We start from the raw sequence: 26,488 nt of genomic DNA on the forward strand, positions 1-26,488 counted from the left end.
TTAGAGCTTCATCACTTTTGGTTCCATCCACTGGGTCTTACCCTACATCAGTATTGCTACTTTCTTGGAGGCAGCAGGTGCCTTGTCTAGAGAGAAACGCAAGGCTTTCTTACCCCAGGTCCTTTAACCCCTTGAAGCTTTGTGTACACTGCTTTGAGTGCCCTGTGCTTACATAGCCACAGAAGCTTCTCTCACAACTGAGACTGTTGTACTTTGGTCACATCGTGAGAAGGCAAGACTCAATAGAAAACGCAATAATACTAGGAAAAGCTGAAGGCAGCAGGAAAAGAGGAAGTCCCAACTCAAGATGGATTGGATCAATCAAGGAAACCACGGCCTGAAGGTTGCAAGATCTGAGCAAGTAGGACAGACTTGGACAGGAGTGGCCAAACTGCGGGAGTCACATGTGGCTCTTTCGCTCATCTTGTGTGGCTCTCAAAGCTGTCTTGGAGAAGGCATTTGTCTCTTTAAATCACTTTGCCAAGCCAGCCAGTGGCCCGGAGAATGCATTTTAAAGTTAAAGTTGCTTTCTTTCCACCTCTACCTCCCCCATCTATTTTCCTCCTTCCCTCCCTCCTGTTTTGCAGCTCTCAAACATCTGACATTCATGTCTTGCGGCTCTCAAACATCTGACGTTTATTCTATGTGGCTCTTACATTAAGCACTTGGAGATCATTAATTTATAAATGATGTGGCTCTTACATATAGCACTTGGAGATCATTAATTTATAAAATCTTCTTAAGTCAGAAATGGCTTCATCGCACATGTACGTACACACAATCAGCTGGTTTTGATGGAGTCCCAATGAGAAGGGGGTGAACCAACAACTCAATCCCTTTCTCACCCCCCTCCCCTTTTCTCAGGTCTCATTGCCACAGATGCCACTCTACCATATTCCTTTGCTTGTGAATTTGGAACTAGGGACTACATAGCACTCCTTACAGAGCATTCAGTTGTTGGCTCCCGATCAGTTTAGATATTCATACCATGTTTTTGCTCCCAACGATGACCCAAAGCAGTTTGCAACATTGTTCTTCACCCAATGAGCTTCCATGGCAGAGTGGAAGTTCAAACCTGGATTTCCCTGATTCTAGCTCAACTTCCTAAGTAGTAGTCCACATTGGCTGAATTCAGACCTTTGAAAACAATAAGCTTTTGTCTATGTGAATCTTTTATTATGAGCCTTTAAAACTTTCGTTAGCATTTACCGAAATCTATGTGACATTCAGTCTCCAAGATGATTCAGGATCATAGACCTCTCAAGTCACAAAATACGTAATCCAGCAAATGGAATCTGTGGTTAGATGTCAGTCTTTTGCTGTTGTGAACAAGAGATTGGGAATGAATGAGGTTCTACTACTGGGAATCCAGGATTCTTATTAATTGTTCATCGGTATGGGCAAAAGACAGTGGTAAAAGAGTGATAATTTATCTCTTCATAGTTACCTCTTCTTTAGTTTCCTTTTTAACTTCTATTCAATTTTCTTCACTGAGCTACAAATAAACTCCTATTTCAAGCAACTTATTTCTAGGCCTTTATCATTTATACCATATTAGGATAACATTTCTTCCTTTTTTTTGCTATAGGGGAACTTTATTTTTTTGTTTTTCAGTAGCTGGTTGATAGCTGATATTTTTAGAAGAATGGGAAGGAAAATTAAAGCCTTTCATTTTAGTTTTGAAACAAAGACAGATGCTAATTATTTGGACAGATGTTGGGAAACCGTCTTCCTTGATATCCTTTGACAGATGTAGCTTCCTTTATGTGGAAGACAAAGTGATTAAATTTCACCATGTTTTGGCATGGCTTCAAACCACGCTCTGACAAGTCCACAAGGAGTCAGACACATGAACACGTGAAACTGCTCTGTGCAGTCAGACCATTGATCTGGCACTATTACCTGCTTTGACTTGATGTGTCTGTCCAGGACAGAGGTTTTTCACATCACCTGCTGACCAGCCCTGTAACTGGAGGTACCTGAGATTGAACCTTGGACTTTCTTGCAGTATGAAGCATGTGCTCTGCCACTGAATTGTGAACCTTCAGCAGCTCTTCTCTTTGTACTGAAATAGCTCATAAAATCCTTGCAATAAAATGAAATATGTGTTTGTAGCAAAATTATTCCAACATCCAACTGCGTTGTAATCCTGGTTTTTGTAGCATTGTAAAGTCAATCTCTTTTCCAAGAGGACGGACTTGCAGATAATAGGTTGTTAGCTATCAAATGAAGTGCATGATTGTAGTCACATGGTTTAAATTCAACAGCTAAATCTAACAAATATCTCCTGTGCTCAGTTTTTTTAGGGTTTCTTCTGATAAGGGATATGTTATCACAACAAGTCAGATTGAGGCAATTCATATCATGACCATGGGAGTAGCTCTTTGTCTGTTGATTAATGCTGAAGTACGGCATTTCAGTACCAGATAGCTGAAGCAGTTGCCTTTTCAAAGACTAGAGCTTCTTCCATTGCTGTCTTACCATGCAAATTCCATATTTTCAGGTATAACTCTACTTCAGACCTATCCTGTATTAGCTGATCCAGTGTTATATTTGCATGGGTTGGATGGATCCAATGGTTCCGTTAAGATTGGAGGCCTTCACCCAAGTACCACCTTGCACCAGCAAAAGGCTCCATGTGTTAGAGGAAGCATTCTGATTAGCAGAATGGAAATTTTGGATCCAGTCTCCTGTGAAATTACATAATGATAGTAATGTCTTTAAATAAAAGCTGGCTGATTTAGGATTCCAATAAAATCCAAGCCAATTTTGAAATGTCATTTGTACTTTCTCTTTAGCCCCAGATTTTGTACTAGTTGAGTGCTTTACTCAGTTATTTGTTTCATAGAAAGTATGCGTCAGAGTCTTTGGGCTGGCCTCTTGTCTTCTCAGCCTAACCACTGAATAAGAAATAACAGGAATTAGAATATGGTTTCTTAGTTTGTGGTCCAGTCATTAGCAGTGGTGAATTTTGCAGTTATTTGTGGTGGAATCAAATGGCTGAAAAACAAAGTCCCAAAATGGTGAGTATGGCTAATCTTTTCAAAGAATGAACACAATATTGGGGCATGTGGTCAGTACTTACAGTCAATGTTGTATCTTTCTTACTGCCTGAAGAAAAATAATACTGTTTAATCCTTGAGAGCCATTGTGACATATACTGCCATATTGAATTTGTGACATCTTGCCATATTGAATCCAGCTCAAATCCCTACTCTATCATGGATGCTTGTTGGATCACCTTGGGCCTAGTCAGCCTAACTTTCCTCACAGGGTTGTGAGAATAAAATTGAGAGGAGAATGATGTAAGCCATTTTGGGTGCCCACTGGGAAGAAAGGTGGGGTATAATCGAAGGGCCCCCCATAGCAATTAAATAGTTGTCAGAAGGGGGGCGTGAGGCAAGGGAGGCCTGAATAATGGGACACCTGTTGCCTCAACCTGTAAATTGTATTTCATACTTCTTGCCCTTGCTGATTCCTTACTTCTAAGTAATTGTGCTGATTCCAGTATTCTGTATCCTCTTTTAAAATTATTGTTCTAAACTTATTTCCCACCACATCCTATTTGGCACAGGGTTTCTAGTAAGTTGGGCGTAAGATGTGGTAATTTGATAGCTCTGTAGAGTTAGTAGGGTGGCCATAATGTCTGAAGGCCAGCCAGGGACACCTTGGGGAGGGGGAAGGTAGGGGTGCGCGCGCGAAGCGCGTGCGCCGCCGGAAACAGGAAGTGACGTCACTTCCGGTGACGTCATGCCACCGCCGGGAAAAGGAAGTGGCATCACTTCCTGTGACATCATTCCCCCCCCGCGCCACCTGCCGGAAACAGGAAGTGACATCACTTCCTGTGACATCATTTCCCCCCCTGCGCCACCTGCCGGAAGCAGGAAGTGACATCACTTCCTGTGACATCACTTCCCCCAAATGACATCATTTCCCCCAAATGCCACTGCCGGAAACAGGAAGTGACTTCACAGCACTTCCTGTGACGTCCCCAAAAATCCCCCAAATATCACCGCCGGAAACAATTTTGCTCTCAAATCCTGTATATACTTCATCAGTATATGGGATAAGGCACTTTCTCAACTGTGCTGCATAATGCAGCCTATTTATTTTGTCCTGTTTGCTCTGTTGGCTCTATCTGCGCCACCTTCATCACTTTCGGGGTGTGGATCCCCCAGTGGGGTGGGCTCCCGACTCCCTCCGCCGGCTGTTTCTGATAGCCCTGCGCCCCTCTTTCATTTGATATGTGTCCCGTGCGGGTGCCACCCTCCCGCCGGGAGATGCCGCAAAATGAGCCCCCTTGAGGCTTATGGCGGCAGGGCTCGGGGGAAGCGAGCTAGACTGCTGTTCTTTTGAGGGGTCATAGAGTGTTTCGAGCCCGTCCCTGTGGCATCGGTCCCATCGTTGTGGGACCCAGGGGGCCGGCGCAGCAGCACGCCGAAGCAGCCTGTCACTAATAACACAGGTCGAGATGCAGGACAGGAACCCGGAAGTGACCGACAGGCTGCTTCAGCGTGCCGCTGCGCCGGCCCCCTGGGCCCCACAACGATGGGACCGATGCCACAGGGACGGGCTCGAAACACTCTATGACCCCTCAAAAGAACAGCAGTCTAGCTCGCTTCCCCCAAGCCCTGCCGCCATAAGCCTCAAGGGGGCTCATTTTGCGGCATCTCCCGGCGGGAGGGTGGCATCCGCACGGGACACATATCAAATGAAAGAGGGGGCGCAGGGCTATCAGAAACAGCCGGCGGAGGGAGTCGGGAGACCACCCCACTGGGGGATCCACACCCCGAAAGTGATGAAGGTGGCGCAGATAGAGCCAACAGAGCAAACAGGACAAAATAAATAGGCTGCATTATGCAGCACAGTTGAGAAAGTGCCTTATCCCATATACTGATGAAGTAAATACAGGATTTGAGAACAAAATTGCACTGCAGGCAAACACTGCCCATAACTCCTATCTGGCCTTTGCTGAAAGGATTTGGGTGGTATGTCTGAAAGCACCAGAAGACACAAACACAAAGCTCCCTTACACTGAATCAGTGCTTGGGTCCACCAAAGTCAGTATTGTCTACTCCAGGGGTGGCCAGAGTTGCTTAACAAAAGAGCAACACAGAATAAAGGTCAGATGTTTGAGAGCCGCAAGACATGAACATCGGATATTTGAGAGCCACGGAAGGAAGGAAGGAAGGAAGGAAGGAAGGAAGGAAGGAAGGAAGGAAGGAAGGAAGGAAGGAAGGAAGGATCCTGGGGATAGCTTCTCCAGGAGAAGCACTCCCAGCCAAGTCAGTGTGCAGCAAGGAGTGATCTCCTTCCTTGCCACAAGCAGATCCTGGGGCCAGTTTTTCTTTAAGCACAATTTAAACCATGCTGCAAGGAGAAGCCCCAGAGTCAGGGCGGGTTTTTTTAAAACTACAGATATTTTTCTTCTTGGGTCTATTGGACCCAGAAAAAATTGGGATTTCTGAAGAATCCAGGATCCAAATACCATACCGATACTGGGATCTGGGATTTTTCAGAAATACTGGATTTTTTTTAATCCTATAGACCTGAACCAAGAAATATGGGGGGAGGGGGTTTGCATACCCTTAATCAAGAGATCCATAGCTGGGAAGCATTTTAACATTTGCAAAGACACTGATATATTTGCACAATCTAGCCAGAGCTAAACACTTCAGTCCTATTAACTTCAATTAAATAGTTAAGCATGGTCTTAAATGGCATGCATCAATGCTTAATTTTAAAGTGCTTAACTTTATTATTGTTACTGACCATACAGAACTTAATGGAGCTTTCTAGACAGTAATTCCAAAGCCACAATCACAAGTAGTAAAACTACATGTCCATTAGTTGCATTCTGTAAGATAACCAACAGATTTCAGTATTATATATACTTTCAGTACATGTCTTCCCTTGCTCCTATAGTGAGCTATCAAGTATCTGAACATGTTCCTTGTTATTTGCCTCCTTTTTTCAACTGAATTTTTCCATCTACTCATGCTCCAAGCACAATAAATTTAGTTCCGCTTTACACACCTTCAGAAATTGCTACTGTAGTACGTTAATGGTATACTGGTACAAATTCTCCAAAACAGTAATTTCTGACTCTGTGGTGACATCACATCACAATGTTTTTCATGGCAGACTTTTTACGGGGTGGTTTGCCACTGCCTTCCCCAGTCATCTACACTTTCCCCCCAGAAAGTACTCATTTTACCGACCTCGGAAGGATGGAAGGCTGAGCCAACCTTGAGCTGGCTACTTGAACCCAGCTTCCGCCAGGATCAAACTCAGGTCGTGAACAGAGGGCTTGGACTGTAGTACTGCAGCTTTACTAATCTGTGCTGCAGGAATACCATATTGGCTGCTGACTTAAAATTTGTGTACAATTCTTAGATGGAATGGCCAATGGAATTACCAAGCAGCAATATTAAAACTCTAGTCAATGTTAATTAGATAATTGGAGTGGATGGGACTTTGCAAATTTCTACCAGGTTTGCAGCTGTAGGAATATGCTCTTAAAGTAAAACCTCTGGGGCAAAATTTAAAAGAAGCAGGCAATCTTTTACTTTAAAAATTCATGTTGGAAAAACAACACTTTTTTCTGTTTTGGAAACAGATGTCTGAATCAATTTTATTGACACTAAATTAAAACAAAGCAAATTATAACTCTTATCATGCCACTATGCAAATATGAAAGAAAGGACTTAAGTAATGATCAAATAAAACTGGGATTTTTATTGCATGCCCAATCCATTACCTTTAGTTATGCAAAATTACACCCAATGTTTTATAATGAGATGGAAATTCCATGTAAATTATTGTCTAACATATATGTATTTTATGCATCAGAGAAATGCATCTACCATAAGTGCTGGAAAGTTCAGTTAACAAGGAATGCTAAACCAAACACTGCAAATAGGCACATTTAACATATTAGAATATGACTACATTTGTCCCTGCAAAATGCATACCTAAGTGCCATGTTTATAAAAAATGTAGGGTGTGAATTGAGTCACAATACCTCCACCTTCAATGTATGTGCTCCCTGTATGGGTACTTCCTACTACTGACCCCCTCCCCAGCAATCAAAGACCTCCTAAATCAGCAATCAAAGACCTCCTAAATCTGTGATAGAGCTAGGGTTACCAACTCTGGGTTGGAAATTCCTGGAAATTTGGATGTTGAAGCTTGAAGAGGACTATCCTGAGTGCTATTACACAGCAAGCACACAGAGGTAGTTTCTAGGCATCAGAGCTGATCTGAGTACAGTTCCAAAGTTCATATCAGTGCCAGTTTAAACCCTGTGGAGGCCGGGCCAGCTAGGGTTGCCAAGTCCAATTGAAGAAAAATCTGGGGACTTTGGGGGCGGAGCCAGGAGACTTTGGGGGTGGAACCAGGAGACATTGGGGGTGGAGCCAAGAACAAGGATGTGACAAGCATAATTGAACTCCAAGGGAGTTCTGGCCATCACATTTAAAGGGACAGCTCACCTTTTAAAATGCCTTTCTTCCATAGGAAATAATTAAGGATAGGGGCACCATTTTTGGGGCTCATAGAATTGGACCCTCTGGTCCAATCGTTTTGAAACTTGGGGGGTATTTTGGGGAGAGGCACTAGATGCTATACTAAAAATTTGGTGCCTCTACCTCAAAAAATAGCCCCCCCAGAGCCCCCAATACCCACGGATCAATCCCCCATTATTCCCTATGGGAATTGTTCTCCATAGGGAATAATAGAGTGCCTAGTAGACATTTCCCTCCCCCCCCACACACACACACGCTTTCTAAAGGGGGGGAAGGGCCTCCATACCAAGGAATCACCCCTCCTTGCCCCGGGCCCCCTCCCTCTCACACACACACACAAACACCTACCGCACTTGGTCTTCTTCCCTCTGCCTGCTGTGAAAACGAAAGCAAAGAAAGGGAGGGGCCGTTCTCCGAAGCCCTTCCTGTTTCCTCCTTCCTGCCCAGGCCAGCCTTAAAGGGGCAGGCATTTTACAAACTGCTACACCTACAGGTATGTTCTCCCCCCCTCCAGCCCCCACCCCCACCCCGCTTCCTGATTTCTGGAGACCCACCGGGGGATGAAGGGGGGGGGGGTTGGGAAGCCTAGGGCCAGCAGGGAAGGCGAGGAGGGCCTCTCCCTCGGCTACCAGCGCAGCACAGCTCCCCTCCCACCTTCCGCATCATCCCCGGACTTACCAAGTCCTTGGCTCGGAAGGCCAGCGCGCCTCCGCCGCAGCCATGCCGCCTCCTCCTCCTCCGGCCGCCTCCTTCTCCTCCGAGGCCGGCCCAGCATGTCCCTTGCCGCCCACACAGCAGAGGGGCCGGGCGGAGAAGTGAAGCAGGCCCACGCATGCCGCCTTTGCCCCTGCAGGGAGTGGAGGGGCGGGGCGCAAGTCCGGCCTGCTCCTGCTCCTCCAGCATTGCTGCTCAGGGTCCTAGAAGGACCCAGATTCGGGGCTTGCCACGCTTCTCCGCAGCTGCTCCTCCGAGATGGGCTCAGGCTGAGCCCATCTCAGAGGAGCAGCTACGGAGAAGAGGCAGCAGCAGCGCAGCCTCCCCCCGCTTCCTGGCCCCGCCCATGCCCGGCTCCTCTCACTGGCTAAACCGGGACTTGTAATGGTCCCGGTATAGGCAGGTCGGGAGGCGGGAATTAGGACCCAGAAGTGGGACATTCCCGGGTGACCGGGACGGTCTGGCCACCCTAAGAGTTAGGTAGGTAAATCAAAAACCATCCATGGATTACTTAAAATATTTGCATACTGATAGACCAACTGGTCTACCTTTTGAGGGACTGGGCAAGGCAGTAGCTGCTGCTGCTGCAAACTACAAACTGTTATTCTGTCATTTTAATGCAAACAATGCAGTATAAATTACTGTGGCTTAGTATCTCCTAGTTTAGCATCTTATTCTTACTTTTGTTAGAAAACTGATGGCGTCACAACAAAGCAATTCCTGTGCTCTTTCAAGTCTTTTTTAATGATTCGTTTATTTAACATAGATTGAAGGACTCTGAATTTGAAGTCTGGCTATTCTTCCTTTTAGTGTTTATTTCCAATTCTAAAAATACATTGGGTATATATAGAAGAGAAGACGCTTTGGGGTTATAGGCTGTGTTCGTCTAAACATGGTTGTACAGGCAGCACTTGGGGGGCATGACCATAAAATCATGAACAAATGTGTTACTTCTGCACTGGCTTGAGCTTCTTTATCTAACTTTCCTGGGCAATTCTGATCAGGGAAACTATTTCACTACACAAAAACCTCTCGTGTGAAGGAGAGAAATCTGCAGCAGGTTGGTTTTCTCTCTCTCTGTCCCCTCTTCATTCATGGAAGAGGTTGTGAAAGAGAAGAGGAGGTAAATCTGCTGATTTCCACTTGAGTTGCAGACCCTCAAGTAGCATTCCGCTTTGAATTTGAAGGCCCCCCCTCCCAATCCTCAGAAGCAACTTGGTTTGGGGGGCACAGAGGAAAAGAAGAGAGAGAGGTTGAATCTGAATTGCTTTTTTTGTGTGCCTGTCCTGATCCTGTGAAGTTTGCATTGCATGCTATATCTAACACACATGAAACCCTATGTTGTGTGCCATTTGGCAGGCCTTGAGACTTCACTTTGGAATCACAATTTCAAACTGACCCTTTCTTCACAAATTAACCTAGTCAGAGTTACCTGTATCTAAGACCATTGAAGTCAGTAGGCTTAGAAGTATGTACTTTGTTTGGGATTTTACCAAACATCTCTGCAGAACTGACAGTGAAGTAAATATGGTGTTGCCTAAGTATCTTCCTAAGCGGTAAACTGTGAGTCATGATGAATATGCTGGAAATTTAGGGTAAGAACATGGGGTTTTTTGTCTCCTGATATTTACTCAAAGGTGTAAGAGGCTGAAGGCTGGGTGGGATGCAGGGCCGGCTCTGCCACTAGGTAAACTAGGTGGTTGCCTAGGGTGCCAGCCTTCTGGGGGTGATGAATTGCACACCCCCATGTGACTCAGTGATGTTATCAGTGTGGGGGGGCAGAAGTTAGCCTTGCCTAGGATGCCAGGCAGTCTAGGGCTGGCCCTGGGGGGATGATGGGATGGTCTTTTGTTTCTTTTACTGTTTCAGCAATAGTTGATCTTTTTTTTCTTTATGCTTCTGATTGAGTTTGGATAATGTTTACTGACTTGTAAATAGGTCAGTTATAATACCGACATCTCTGCTCTGCAGGATGTCAACACAGAATGTCTGCGTGATTTATCTGAAGTGAAAAAAAATGATGGTTAATGATGGAACGGGGCCACTAAAAATAAAATTAAGGCATTTCACTTTGCTAACCAAGTGAAAAACACCTTTTTTGCAGTCAAGTTGCAGCTGACATACAACACACCTGTAAGGGTTTCAAGGCAAGAGATGTTCAGAGGAGCTTTGCCATTGCCTGCCCCTGTGTAGCAACCCTGGACTGCCATTGCCTGCCTCTGCATAGCAACCCTGGGCTTCCTTGGCGGTCTCCCATCCAAATATTAACTAGGGCTGACCCTGCTTAGCTTCCAAGATCTGATGAGATTGGGCTAGCCTGGACTGTGCCATTGTGCCAGTGACATTTGAATAACATGGGGCTTACATCTGAGTAGATCTGATGTTTGCTGTGTAGGAATCCTAATGCTCTGTAAATTAAAAAAAAAAAAGTTTTAATGTTGTGATAATGTTTTCTTAATATTAGTTACTCAAATTTGGTAATTCCTGGACATTTAGATGATCTGAAATGTGAATCAGTCTTAATAAGCATTCATCTTATCGTTGGCTAGAGTTGCCAGCTACCTGAATAAAAAAGGCCCTGTCCCTTTAGTAGAGGCGTAATGTCAGGTGATGTTCTTTGCCTCTATGCCATGAAAAGCTTCAGTTGTCTATGTTTACATATTGTTTATGTTTGATTTGATTTATACCTCGCCCTCCTCGCCAAGGCAGGCTCAGGGCGGCTTACATCAGATCATAGAACAGTGATCACAATCATAAAATCAATAAAATCAACAATATAAATTAAAAACAGTATACAGTTGGTGCTAGATTGGATGTTATTCATTCTCAAGATGACAGTTGTTCCAGGATTCTTCCAGGATTCTCCTACAGTCAGCTGAAGGCTTGCCGGAAGAGAACAGTCTTACGGGCCTTGCGGAACTGAGCAATATTAGAGGCACGAGACGTTTTTTTCCCCCTGGGACTGGTGGCAACCTTATTAGTGACCCAAATTAGTTCAAATATATTGCTAAATAGAGGTTTTTCTTTTGGGGGGGGGGGGCTGATATATGAAAAGGGGCTGAGGCTCAGTGGGTAGAGCATCTACTTGGCATGCAAAAAGTCTCAGGTTCTGTCTGTGTTTCTCCAGACCCTAGAGAGACACTGCCAGTGTTAACAGGCAATACTGACTTTGATGGACTAATGGTCTGATTCAGTATAAGGCAGTTTCGTGTGTCCATGTATTCATGTATTAATAATTTCTATTATTGTTGTTAACATTTTTAACATGTAATGTTTGATTGTAATGTAAGCTGTCCTGAGCCTGCTTCATTGGGGAGGGCAGGATATAAGCCAAATAAACAAATTAAATTAATGTTTTTTACAGTTAGTGAAGTATATTCTTTCTGTTTAAAACTACAGTTTTGCATCTTTAAATCTAGAAAGGTCACTCTTATTTCAAAGTTTGGAAATCAGATTTTTAAAGAAAGGAAAACAGCTTGAACTTGTGTATGTTCAGCTTTTAAGTGATTCACAAGAACTAGCAGAAGAGGAAGTTCTGAATACACAACAACTCAAATGCCTTTATGTTCATGTGCTTGAATTGCTTAATGGAAATATGTAGGCACAGTCTTGGGCTCTTGAAGCATTAAATATTTACACTAGTATAAATACAGTTGTACTGATGTTGGTGTGTCTGGCTGCCCTTAGGCTGCTGCAGGCGAAGTTTAGCTTTTTACCATCGAGCAGCACTGGCTCCATGAAATGATTTTGTCTTATTAAGATATCAGTAGATGTCTTATTAAGATACCCGTGGTGCAGGGTGTAAAACTGCAGTACTGCAGCTGGAGCCCTCTGCTCACGACCTGAGTTCGATCCCAGTGGAAGCTGGTAGCTGGCTCCAGGTTGACTCAGCCTTCCATCCTTCCGAGGTCAGTAAAATGAGTACCCAGCTTGCTGGGGGGGGGGGGAGTGTATAGATGACTGGGGAAGGCAATGGCAAACCACCCTGTAAAAAGTCTGCTGTGAAAACATTGTGAAAGCATCGTCACCCCAGAGTCGAAAACAACTGGTGCTTGCACAGGGGACTACCTTTACCTTTTTTAGGGGGAGGAAACAAGCTGCGATTCAACAGCACACTTTACTTACTTAAAATAGAAGAATTTTACATCAGTTAACACTGAGCAAGTTTATGTTTTATATATCAGTGTCTAATGATAGTGAAAAGAATTAAGGAAAACAGTTCCAAATTCAGGTGGTTACAATAGAAATTGTTGGTGTTCAGATCAACATGCACTCAAGGTTGGCTCTCGTTCTAGCAACAGATCAGTAATGGCTAACGAGTCTGTTGCTCAGATGTGGCAGGTCAGCAGTTCACATTTGTCAACATAGAGTGTTGCATAACTTCATTTCCCCCTGTAACTTGTGGTTAAAAAAAAGTAAGTTATCTAAGCAAAATCTGAAACAAAATGCCACCTTTTTGAGCTTTATGATGGAAGAAAGGTGAGATATGTGCAGCCCTGTGCCCATCTGAAGTCAGCCCTATGCCGATCTAAAGAACTGAAAAGCAGCATTTGAGCGCTGTTCTTGAGTGCGTACTGCAACATATATTCTTTGTAAGGTACTTTGGAAGCAAAACAGCTGGAGTATGAAATGATCAAGCAGCAGAGCTCTGAGGTGGAATTCAAAGGAGTAGAAGCACAGGGGAGAGGGGTGCTGAGCATTACAGGATTGCACGAAGGCTGTGATGACTGGCTTTCCATACTTCTAGCTCAGTCCAGGCTAGGGCCTTGGGGTAGTGAGAGAAAGTAAGCCAGCAGGAGCACCATTGCTACCCCAGCAATGTTTTCTCCTCCTTCGCTGGAGCAATATTTCCTCCAGGTTGGGCTCTTGTGAGTAGAAGGAGCAATAGCAGTAGCAGCAGAAGTTTATAACTCATCATTGGCATCTGAGCTAGGCAACACACAGATCACTGACAAGTGCCAGTGAGGGAGAGAAGGACAGGAAAGGAAGGGGCTAGACTCTCTCAAAATCCATCCTGTCTCCTTTACCTCCTCCCTCACTCAACAGTGCCATCTGAAATACTGCTCTCGAGATCCATGATATGGGTCCAAGAAAAACAGAGAATGGTAATGACTCTGTTGATGACATTATTACTACCTCCATATTTGATAAGGGTAGCACATGAAGTAACACACAGCAGTTATTATTTGGGCTCTTCTATACTAATGTTGAACTGTTTATTTTCCCACCTCACCCCTGTTGTTTGTCAATCAGCCGGCAATGAAACAAGGCCACCAGGGGAGAGGCTGTGGTTGCCATGGCAACTGCCACATTCCAGCAGGCTTTTCTAGCCTCAGTGGCTTGGTTTTGCTGCCTTTTTCAGCAGGCCTAATGTGCCTGTTGAGAAAAATGGGAGTGAAATTGACAAGGATGCAGAAACAGACCAGATCACTGTGGTTGGTCAGGTCACCATAGTGTCCCAGCCAGCTTCTCTGTGAAATGGGCTTGATGGTAATGAAGTTGCTGTGGCTAGAGAAGCTGCCTGAGATCTATCGCACCTTAGATGGGCAAGAAGACAATGTCATGGGATTCCATGGGACTAGAGATATGTTTGTCTAGCTTTGGGGGCTGGGAGTATATTGTAGACCTCCCAGGAGGAGGAGGAAAAACGGAGTAAGATGCTGTGACCACCTTTTCATTACAACCCATCATTTAATAACCACTGACAAACCAACAAGTGCTGCTCCTGAATTCAGGAGAGGGGCTATGACTCAGTGGTAGATCATTTGCTTGGCATGCAGAAGGCCCCAGGTTCAATCCCTGGCCACTCCAGTTAAGAGGAGCAGAGAGGATGTGGTTAGAAAGACCTCTGCCAGGAGACTGTGTTGACTTTGAAGTACCAATGGTCTGATTCAGTATAAGGCAGCTTTGTGTGTATATATATGTAGCAAGATCTGGAAATTGCTCTCAGTTTCCTCTTTTGCTAGTACAGGACACACAGCAGATGGAGCATTTTGTTCGCTGAAGAAAGAGGAAGGGCAATTTTACCTGATTCCCCCTTCTCACTATTAAACCTCCATGCCGCGTGTCATTTTGTCCTCAAGGCTCCACTGACTTCAGCATCAGCTGGTTGGGGGTTAGAGGAGGGTAGAGGGGTAAGCATGAAAGATCCATGAGGACCTTAGTCTTGTGATTTGTAGAATCCAAGCAAAACTCTCTAAAATTTGAAATGAAATTGAGAGGAGGGTCATTGTATTAAATGTCTCCTTGGTGTATAGAAATTTAATGGGGCTTTTATAAATTGCTTAAATCATTTTGCTACAGTGCAAAATACATACATTTTATCTCATAATGTTGTCATGCTGAAGCACTGAACCCTCCATCTTTACAGTGATAGGTTACTATGAAAAAGGTTGGTACCTAAGTGCAGTTACACCCTTTTAAATTCATTTAAGTCAATAGTTTTAGAAGGGTATAACTGCTCCAGATTGCACTGTAAGGTGCTGGAATACATAAAATGATTCTTGAATTCCTTGTAACTGTTTGATGGCATCATTCAAGCCCATGCACCTTTTGTATATTCAACTGTTAATCTTTTTATTATTCTGACTGTACAATTATATGCCTACTTAATTTTCTGTGACAGATGATCCCATGATTTCATTCAGATGTCATGTTTTTATGTGACAGAAATGACAACCAGCAGCTGATAATGATCACCTTCAATTTTTCCACATTTTTGCAGGAGCAGGAAAGAATTTGAATTAAATACACACGTCTTTGCAGTCTGACATCCAAATGAAAAATAACTGTTCTTTTCACCATGTGTCGCACTAGCCACATGATTATAATTTCAGAGGGTAGCCAAGTTGGTCCACAGTAGAACAGCAAGATTCTGTTCTAGTACCATGCTTAGAGACCAACAGGATTTCAGGAGTATAAGATTTCAAGTCATATCTGACAAAGAAGTTGGAATTAAGATATCTGAGTCCTTATATCCCATCAAAAGGTGGAAAGGGGTTGCAAAGAAGGAATTCAGGATACAGAGGTCCAATTTGCATTGTAATCATCTTGATTCAAGCAAAAGAGAAAAGCTTGGCGGGCAGAAAATTACCATCTGTCTTGGCAGGCCTTGGATTCAGTGGGAGATCACAGGAGCACAGCTCCTGAACCTTTCTGAGAATTCCTGTTCTTCCTCCTGAGAGTTCCACCTTCTTGTCCATTGAATTGTATGTGCATTAGTAAAATCATAGTAGGTGGGAAAGAGATTGTGGATCAAGGAGGTATAAAAAGAGAATTCTTTAAATATTATGCCAAATTGTTTAAAGGATTTAAAGTAAACAAAAAAAAGATGGAAAAATATCTGCAAAGGCTAAAAATAACTCCCCTGACAGAGAATATGGAAAAAGTCTTGAATGAACCAATAGAAAAAATAGAAATTGAAGCAGCAATTAATTCAATGAAGTTGGGAAAAGCTCCCGGCCCAGATGGATATACCGCAAAATTCTATAAAGTCTTCAAGGAAGTGCTGATACCGAAACTTCAAAAACTGATAAATGCTATAAGAATGGAGGGAATAATACCAAATATGTGGAAGGAAGCAGTAATTTCACTGATTCCAAAAGAGGATAGAGATGTCACGAATGTTAAAAACTGTAGACCAATTTCATTATTAAATAATGATTACAAAATATATTCAAGAATACTAGCAGAATGACTTAAGAAATACATGATGAACTTTATTCAAGAAGAACCAGCAGGATTTCTTTCCAGGAGACAAATTAGAGGCAATATCAGAACTGTTGTAAATATTGTAGAATACTATGAGAGACATCCAGAAAAAGAAGTTGCATTGTTCTTTGCGGATGAAGAGAAAGCCTTTGATAACTTGAACTGGAACTTTATGTTTGCGGTAATGGAAAATAGAGATTGGGGGAAAGTTTTATAAAAATGGTGAAAGCAGTGTACACTGAACAGTGTGCAAGACTTTGTATAAATAATCCTTTAGCAAAATCTAAACCAGGATTAGGAAACCCCTGGCATGCCTGTCAACAGTGGCTCACCAGACCATTTGAGTTGGCACTCAGGACCAGATCTCAGCCCAGGCATCTAAGGCACTGGCGGCATTGCTAAAGTCAGCAGTGCAGGAGAAGACAACAGGCCTGGCTTATGCCCGTCATCCCCTCCCAGACCTCACAGCCACCAGCTGAGTCTGAGACAAATCTCTGAGATTATGGCAATGCCCTGTGGGCTTGGCTTGCTCCAAGTGTGTCTGACCAAATGCAACCCTTTTAACACCATGCACACCCCTGCTTTTTTGGCACTTGAATAAAAAAATACTCCCTACCCTTTTGTCTAAATGAATACCTTGGGATTTTGGCTTTGGCTTTAAAAATAACACTCTTAAAATCCCCATCACACTAAGAAGTGATTATACTTTAAGAGTCAAGATGTCTCCCAGGTTTTGTCTAAAAACTTTCTCCACCGGCTTTATATTAAGCATTGTCAATTATTTTTGCTTTCAGATTTCTGGAATGTGCTACAGCAGCCGTGTGTTAAAAGTGTATCGTGTACTTTGTGTGCCCAGTGGAATGGCAAGAATGTTTGCTTGGACTCTTGAGCCAATTTTCTCATCTGCGGAGCCATCCAGTGAAATCAGAGTTGGAATGGGAGCAACTGTGGACATACAGAGGCAACAGAGAATGGAGCTTCTGGATCGGCAAATCTTGATGTCTCAGTTTGCACAGATAAGGAGGCAAAGACAGCAGCAGGTAAAAGCAATTTTTTTTCAGTAGGGTTTAATTTCTTATTTTGTTAAGTTTGAACTTGAGCCATTATAAAAATATAATTTTGTCTTCAGCTGCATGTGGATGTTACTATCAGTAAAACATCATCATGCTGTATGCTAATTTACTGCTCACCCTCTACCTATATGTATGGACTCGTAATTTTATTGTATATAAAGAAGTGTGCATGCTCATGAAAGCTTATACCATGGATAAAACTTGATTGGTCTTAATGGTACCACTGGACTCAAACTTCTTCAGACCAACACGGAGGGACGGTGGCTCAGTGGTAGAGCATCTGCTTGGTAAGCAGAAGGTCCCAGGTTCAACCCCCGGCATCTCCAACTAAAAAGGGTCTAGGCAAATAGGCATGAAAAACCTCAGCTTGAGACCCTGGAGAGCTGCTGCCAGTCTGAGTAGAAAATACTGACTTTGATGGACTGAGGGTCTGATTTAGTGTAAGGCAGCTTCATATGTTCATATGTAACACAGCTATCCACCTGAACCTATTTGCTGTATGCCTGGCACTCATACTAGAGTAATTTGTCATCTGTTGAACAAAGTTTGAATTCAGTGGCACCTTTAAGACCAACAAAGTTTTATTCAAGGTATAAGCTTTCATGACAGAGACAGAAACAAAAATGGAAATTACCAGACTGTACATATAGGTGGAGGATGAGCAGTAAATTATCATACAGCATAATGAAGACGTTTAACAAATTCAGGGGTCAGACAGGAATAATAAGCCTAGTCTACATTGTTTCCATTTGTTTGGGTTCTGTGTTGGGTGGAGGGGTGGGGAGGAAACAGAAGGAAATATGTCAAAATTGGAAATTGATGTATCCTTAACTGGCGAATGGTGAGAGTAATTAATTGAGACTCTGTCATCCACCTACTCTCAAGCATGGAGGTGACTTTATAGCATATTTAATTTCTGTCTCAACTCTAATTTTATTTATTTATTTTATTTATTTATTTAGTTTACACCCCTCCCTCCCGGCCGAAGCAGGCTCAGGGTAGTTTACAAGGCCAGGGTGGCTTAATTGGCCCTAAACAACCCCCCCCCCCCATCCTCTCTCTTCCTATATGTAATGGTTGAGGAAGTTCTATTTCACAGTATCTGAAGAAGTGTGCTTGCACACGGAAGCTTATACCTTGAATAAAACGTTGTTGTTCTTAAAGGTGCCACTGAATTCAACCTTTGTTGTACTGCTTCAGACCAACACAGCTGCCCACCTGGATCTGTTGTCATATCTTGGTATTACTTACACACAGAAGAGTAATTAACAATGTACAGCATACAGGAAAAGTAAGTTGGTAGTATCTGTGGGCAGAAACCACATCTTCTTGACTTAACCAGACAGGGAAGTGTGTGCAGTGAACAGCGCCAGTCTACATTTTCCTTAGCATTGTTTCCGAGAGAGGCAGGTCTGTGTGAAATGTGAGAGCAACGGTTTCTGCAAATGCTGGTTTCAGGATGGTGAAATGAAGCTTCCCATTCTAGTTCTTTCATCCTCTTTGTTTCCCATGTTTTCCCTTTAAACCATACTGTCTTAAAGGTGTTCTTTCTGCTGGGAATCAAAAGTCAAAGGAGCACGTTCAAGAGAAAAGTGAGACAATCACAGTAATTGTAGATGAGACTCTGAGTTAGTAAGGCATATGTATAACACTCTAGAGCTTGATTTGCTTGCTTCATTTCCTCCATCTTACAGCTAGATACATTAAAAATATTAGTTGGCAATGTTTCTGTATTTCCATTGCGGGGCACAGGATTTAAAGTTGGAAAAATGGGTTTGGTGTGGCTTTGCTTATTAAAGAAGAAGACTACTCTAAAGAGTCATAGGAACAATGTATGGAAATTATTCTCTTCATGTCTGCGGCTTGTTCTGAATATGAATAATATTAGTTTTTTTCCTCAAGAGATCTTTTCTAGGATCAGGCCTTAAATTCAGCAGGAGCTCACAAGAGCGCAGCTCCTGAACCTTTCTGAGGGATCCACCTCTTCCTCCCCACTTGCCTTGTCCACTGAATAGTAGGTGCAGCTGCATAAAAATCCCTGGATTAGGAGAGTGGTCAGCCACCAGGAGCTTTGCCACGCCCCCAGCAGCCCTCATTAACCCCTTGAGAAGCCCGTGGCACGCTTCCTCCACTTCTTATGTGATTGTGGGTGGCAGGTGGCTTGCTGGCCTTTTTACTGCGGGTTGGTGGCCAAGGAGAGCCCCAGGTGAGTGAGGCCTGCTTGGGCTGGCTGGATCTCTAGCCTGCCCAAGCAGGCCTCGCACACCTGGGGCTCTCCTTTCTTGCATCGGGTTGCTTTGGCTGTTGGGGGGGCGGCATATGCCAATGAGTTATGCTAATGAGCTCCACCACCTACATTTCTACAAAATGACCCCTGTCTAGGATGTTTTGGGAATATAGGAATCTATGGTGTAGCTGGTTTGGTTTTAGAGAGGTATGAAGTGGCAGCCCCATGGTCTTAAGCACCCAGGGCAGAAGTAAACATTGGTAGATCAGAAGTGATGCAATGCAGTAGAGCAGGGACTGGTCCCTTATAACCCTGAACTATATAAAAGTGTGTGAAAGAGCCATCAGGGAGGCAGAGACAGAAGCAGTGGGATCAAGCTTAATAGCTCCCATAGGAACACAACCGAGGTCAGGTTGCCACTTGAAGAGAGTGGGCCAGACAGCAAGCTAGAGCATTAAACTGTGGGACTTGTGCCTCCTGACTTGAAGGCTGCTGTATCTGATTAGACAGATTCATGGTGGATGGATTTATCAATGGTTATATTAGCCTGGATATTTATTCTGCTTAAAATATTTATATGCCCACTTTTCCCCTGATCAGGTCAGAACTAGGGGTGTAGAGTTGGGAGCCAGTTTGGTGTAGTGGTTAAGTGCACGGATTCTTATCTGGGAAAACCGGGTTTGATTCCCCACTCTTCCACTTGCAGCTGCTGGAATGGCCTTGGGTTAGCCATAGCTCTTGCAGAGCTGTCCTTGAAAGGGCAGCTTCTGTGAGAGCTCTCTCAGCTCCACCCACCTCACAGGGTGTCTGTTGTGGGGAGGAAGATGAAGGAGATTGTGAGCTGCCTTGAGATTTGGAGTGGAGGGCAGGATATAAATCCAATATCTTCATCTTCAGTCTTTAAAAACTGAGCTGGAAAAAAAATCCATATCTGTATTTATCGGGTATTTTCTCAGCCAATCATGAAGAGTGCTGGTGATTCAGCTATCTGAAGATGGCTGTCCTGAAAAAAATCTGAAAATATTTGCGATTTGCTTCTGGGCATCCACAGTTTAATGCTGGAGCTTACTGTCTTGCCCACTCTTTTCAATTGGCAATCTGACCTGGGTTGCTTTTCCCATGGGAGGTATTAGGATTGATTCTGCTGCTCCTGTTACAGGGCATATAAAGGGCTCTCAGTCCATTTAAATGCTTTTCAGAGTAAAATGGGCTATGGTACCTTTAAATCCTTTGGCATTCACTCACCCACACCACAGTTTGGAGAAGGCATTTAAAGGGACAATGTCTCTTTAAACACCTTTTCCTTCTCCGTGGAAAACGATAGAGGATGGGGCACCTTCTTCTGGGGCCCATAGAATTGGGCCTCTTGGTTCAGTCTATTTGAAACTCGGGGATTTTTTTTAGGAGAGGCACCAGCAGCTAAGTTGAAAATTTGGTGCCTCTACCTAAAAAAAAAAAAAGCCTCCCCCCCGAGTACCCTCTCCCCCCCCCCCCCGGTTTGATTCTCAGTTATAGACTACAGTAGGTCCCATCGGGTATAATGGAGCTGAAAAATTTGACAATCCTGTATATTTCCTGATTTTTTTTTTACACAACCCTAGTCAGAACCCAAAGCCCAAACAATAAAATCAAATTGTATAATATCCCAGTGAAATGGAACCTCTGGGTTCTGTGTCAGTTTGCTTCTGAGTTCCTGGGGTGGGGGACAAAGAGAGTTGCCTTTATACTTGAGAGAGCTTTTCAGATGTATCTTGATTGTCGCAGTTGGAAACAGGATGCTAGTCTAGGTGGGCCCTCTGTCTGAGCCAGCAGGGAACTTCTTGGTTTTTTAGGTGATTTGAAGCACATAGAAATGTATTGCACGCAATTTAAGGTGCTTGGTTATCATTCATCTAATTTTTAACTCTAAATACATGGTTGTTACAGATTTGTTGCACATCTGTCAAGCAGGAACCACTTGAGGGATGCTTCATTTCCCAAAAAACCCAACTGTAGTATTCCTCAAGTTCCCTGTCTACAGCTATTGCAAGTAATCTGTTCCACCTGGGTTTGTGAGTGTCATAGGCCAGCTATATAGAGACATCTCTGCCGCTGAGATACACAGTTACTTCCTCCTACATTTTCCATATTCTATAATTATTTTAAAAGGGTTAAGTAAAAAATATTTTTGTTTTTGGCATTACTATAATAATTGATATTTTTGATCTAAATATTCTGGGAATAACCGCATTTGTATCTCACTATACAAAAACAATTCAGCTCTTAGTTATTTTATTTCATTGATAATGTAATTGGCTTGTTTTGTAGACATAGGAGCCCAAATATACAGTATAAGGTGATATTTATTCACTTATTTGTGTTACTTATACTCAAGGATGGAGTTCTATCAGGAGCCCCTTTGCATATTATGCCCTGATGTAATCAATCCTCCAGGAGCTTATAAAAAACAGCCTTGTAAGCTCTTGGAGGATTGGCTGCATCAGGGGTGTGTGGCCTAATATGCAAAGGAGCTCCTGCTAGAATTCCACCCATACTGTGCCTTTCTCACTGATACTCAAGGCAGATACTCAATACAGTCAACAGTATTGGAGATCCAATGAACATTACAGTAGGATTGCAGAAATCTGAAACAAACAGTGCTGAAATGAATTTTGATATTTTGGTGGTGTTATAAGAGTGAAAAACATGCAAAATTCTTTCCATAATTATACAGGAAAGAGTGACAGAAGTAAGAATAGAGTTTAATATATTGAGTGTAATTTATGCACAGCTATGAAATGAATTCAGTCTCTTCATGTTGATTTTTTGGTGGTGTTATAAGAGTGAAAAGCATGCAGAACTCTTTCCAAAATTATACAGGAAACGGTGACAAAAGCAAGAATAGAGTTAAATATATTGAGTGTAATTTACACAGAGCTATGGATAGTGATAAGAACTGAGATTTTGCACATCTTTACTAATGAGTTGTAATTTTACTCATCTCTGGAAGCCACCCAAAGTTTTGAAATGAGGCACAAAAGTATAGTTCTAAATAATCTGGTTGTTCTGCATCAGTGGGGAAAAGAGAAGGGGGAGGGACGGTGGCTCAGTGGTAGAGCATCTGCTTGGGAAGCAGGTTCAATCCCCAGCATCTCCAAAAAAGGGTCCAGGCAAATAGGTGTGAAAAACCTCAGCTTGAGACCTTAGAGAGCCACTGCTAGTCTGAGAAGATAATACTGACTTTGATGGACCAAGGGTCTGATTCAGTATAAGGCAGCTTCATATGTTCATATGAACTAATAGAACGGAAAAGAACTGAGATTTTTAGCATGCTCAATCCAAGTTGTGAGTATCCCTGATTTCTGAGAGACAGCACTGGTAGGTCTGTAGCCTTCCCTAATCATGGGGTGATCTGTGTTTTCAGTGAAACTGGATCAAGTCTTCAAAGATATAAATTTGAACATCAAACTAACAACTGTAAGCAACTCTGCTACCATAGTTCATAATATGAAGTAAATTTTCTCAGGAGATTTACACCCAGTTCAGATTTTAGACTTGGACTGTGAACTCATCTACCTCTCACATGTCCTGCACAGTTTTGTGCATAAATCTTACGAAGCTCTGAAATGAGTGTATAATTTGGAGCCTCTTTTTTATATTTTTCTGTATGTTATATTAACCTAATAGATAAATGTTTGCATCATTCTATTACTAACCTGCAAATATATGTTTATATCTTTTGTTTAGTCCTTTTTGTACTGTGTATTGGGGACCTGCTCCTGTTTTTTTGTTTGCATTGTGTAAAAAAGGCATACCAGTCAACATTGGGTGGGAAATGATATGGAAGACTATACAAAGATAGGATGACGCTGTGGTACAATAAGAACTTCATTGCTGGGTGGACTGATTGCTACAACACTGAACATTATGTATTTGTGTGGATTAATACAAATATTGATATGATAATATTTAATGGGGGAAACAGGATTTTAAAAATAACTTGCAGGAGTCAAAATTGTAATAATGGAAGATGCACACACAAACATGTCACCCCCCAAAAATGTATTATTAGTACTTTTTTCTAAGCTCTTACATATGCTAAGCAGATTTTAGGAGGAAGCTATATATCTTTAAATATATGGGACCTACATTAGCTATTACTTTAAAAAGCTCAAGAACAAATAACAAAACTGCACACGCAAACCTTCAGAAACAGCATAGGGTAGAAAAATCACCACTCAGAGGAAAAAAAGAATCCAATCCTAGTAGACCAAAATAGATCATTTTTAAAAAAAAAATAAGGAAGCTCTTTTGAGAAACAGGACTTATAGGCTCAACAGGAAGGAAACCAAAGGCCTATAGAAATAGTGGAATCTTTTCAAAAGATGTCTGAGAGGAAGCAAGGGGGAAAATCTGCTCTGCCTCTGAGATACACAAACACCATGGGGAATAATTAAAACTAAGTTTTTAAAAGGAATCAAATGTTTTTCAGGGGCCTTGCAATTAACATAAACCACAACTTGTTGATGCAAGGTAGCAGTTCAGTGATGCAGATGCTAAAAAAACAGGAAGGGTTGGGCTTTGAAGATGATGAAGTACGCCTCATACAACTTGACTAAAGCAACTCATAAAATCAGAGAATAGAAAAAGGCAGGCCTCAGATTCAGTGGGAGGTCACAGGAGCACAGCTTCTGAACCTTTTTGAGAGTTCCACCTCCTCCTTCTGAGAGTTCCACCCCTTGTCCATTGAATAGTATGTGCAGCTGCATAACAATCCCTGGATGAGCTCCACTACCTATTTTTCTACAAAATGACCCCTGGAAAAAGGGAATTGCATTTAGAAAGAACATCCCTAACAGAATTCCTTAAAAGAAATAGGAGAGCACCTAGACAAAGGTTACTATGTTTGTTGTTATCTGGTAATAGCATTCAAGCAGAACAGTATATGTTATGGGGCAACTATAAACATATTTAATATAATTAACAGTGCCGTCCTAGAGTTACACTTTTCTATGTCCATTGACTTCTATGCATAGGGTAACACTGTAAGTACTATACTGGTTTAAATGATGAAAATCGAAATACTAGCCTTATCAATATATCTAGTGCTCAACATGGCCAAGTCTATGGACAGCCCCAGGTTTGCAGAAAAATCTGAACTTAAAAAAAAACCAAAACCACCCCACCCCCAAATAATAAAAGCAAAGCCTTTAGCTTTAAATAATAATTGCCCTGTCAGTGGCCATGGGGGCTGATAGGCAACCAGAACTGTATTGCTAGTCTTCAAGCCTTGGTTTCTCTCAGTAAAAAGCAGGAGGAGGGGGAGGACACTTTTCCAGGGCTGTTTGCTTGGCAGCAACCATTAGGTGACTTGACCACATGACTTGCATGACTCACCCAGGGCTGGCAGTTTGCTACTGTTCAACAGCATCTGTCTCATGTGCGGTGTAGTAGTTAGAGTGGTCAGACTAGGATCAGGGAGACCCAGGTTCAGATCCCCACTCTGCCATGGAAGCTCACTGGGTAACCTTGGGCCAGTCACAAACTCTCAGCTTAACCTTTCTCACAGGAAGTGGGGAATGATGTAGGCTGCTGTAGGTTCGCTTTGTAAAAAAATGTGAAATGTAAAAAATAAAGAAAGGAAGGAAATGAGTAATAAATATAGTGGAAGATGGTTGAGTAGATAAAAGATAGATTACATGGTGGGTGGCAAGTAGAGAAATAAGCAAGGAAAGATGAGGATATGTGGGCTGTCAGGAGGACAGAAGAAGGAAATAGTGCTGGGAAGGAGATACAGGAGGGAAGTGATACTGCCTGGGCTATAGTTTTCTGGGGTAGAGGCTGCCAGGGGGAGGGAAGGAGAGAAAGCCAAATGTATTAATATGTATGTTTTTATTAATTTAAAAATTTATACCCCACCTTTCCTTGTGTTTCAAGGTGGCTTACAAAGATGGGGGGCGCAAATAAAGGAATTTGGATAATGGGTAGAAAGACAAGGAAGCAGGAGAAGAGGAGAAAATATGGGGACTGCCAGGGAAAGGAAGGAGGAAATAGTAGGAGAGGGGGAAATGAGATGTGACCTGCAAGTCCTTGTGGGTCCCTACTTGTAGTAGCCTATCTCCTTTAAAGGTAAAGGTAGTCCCTTGTGCAAGCACCAGTCATTTCTGACTCTGGGGTGACATATTTCTGAATATGAATATGGGCAGCATATTTCTGAATGATTCTCCCCCCCTAATTGTTACTTGACTTGGTACAAAATGTACTACTTTATTAAATTTATCTTTACAATTAAAAGAGAACACTATTTGTTAACTCTATTAAGTATTTTATTAACTCTGTTAACTATTGTATTAACTCTGCCCTAGAATTAGAACTCCTTTAAGGCTTATAATGCAGTTCTAAATAGACTATCATCCTTGTGCGTGACTCAGAAGGGTGTAATTCTGCTTAGGACTGCACTGTCCATCCGGAAATCTCTTCTGCTGGGGCTGTATAAGAGACATGTTAATGAGATGAGCTATGTGAGGGGCCAACATACAGCAATTTTTTCCCGTGTCAGGTTGTGTCCTTTCTGTACTAGCTTATTCCCCCTGAGAGGCAATTCTGAAGCCTGATTTATAGGATTTCCATGCTTCTGTTCCAGAGAGGAAGAGATTAAATGCACCTACAGTTTGTTAACCATTCTTCTTCTCTTTGTGCTCTACCCTCTGTCTGTCATCATGGCAGAGGCACAAGGGAGTCCTTCTTAGATGGCTCTCACAGGCACATGGCCTGGAGAGAAATGTCCAGCAAGATGGAGAAGGTAATGGGAATGCAGAATGGGAGTCTAGCTCAAGCTGTGAGACCGCAATCCTATTTGTGGCCTGTGGTGGTAACAGAGAGAAAGCGACTCAGTGGGATAAAGGCTGGAGAGAGGTCAGCTCCTCCTTGAGGTCTAGCAGCTTAGGGCCAATGCCAGCAGTGTAAATCTGTTATTCTCTGGTGTTGTTTTAACACAATGACAACGCTGAAATATATGAATTCATGAGCAAGAGTCCAGTGGAGATAGCTTTATCAAGGCCCCACAAAATATAAATTTATATAGCCAAACTCCACGTGACAGGCATTTTCTTTACTATTTACATATTTTCTTTACTATGCAAAACTTCCCAGTCCCATTTGTTTGTACACCTGTACTGCACATCCTTTGTAATGGTATTGTTGGTGTGTAAAAGATGCATATTCTTGCAGAAATATACAAGATAAAGTGATTTAAAATG

At 42.7% G+C, this 26,488-nt stretch overlaps 1 protein-coding gene across 1 annotated transcript in view; it reads left to right on the top strand.

Moving 5' to 3' along the window:
* Positions 1–26,488, top strand: part of UBAC2 (UBA domain containing 2) — a 115,202-nt gene that overhangs the window by 79,656 nt on the left and 9,058 nt on the right. The window contains exon 7 of the mRNA XM_060233661.1: positions 16,745–16,990. Within this exon, the coding sequence (XP_060089644.1) occupies positions 16,745–16,990 (246 nt within the window). The remainder of the gene's footprint in view (positions 1–16,744; positions 16,991–26,488) is intronic.

The sequence above is a fragment of the Heteronotia binoei genome, chromosome 3 (genome assembly GCF_032191835.1).
Source record: "Heteronotia binoei isolate CCM8104 ecotype False Entrance Well chromosome 3, APGP_CSIRO_Hbin_v1, whole genome shotgun sequence".
Classification (NCBI taxonomy): Eukaryota; Metazoa; Chordata; class Lepidosauria; order Squamata; family Gekkonidae; genus Heteronotia; species Heteronotia binoei.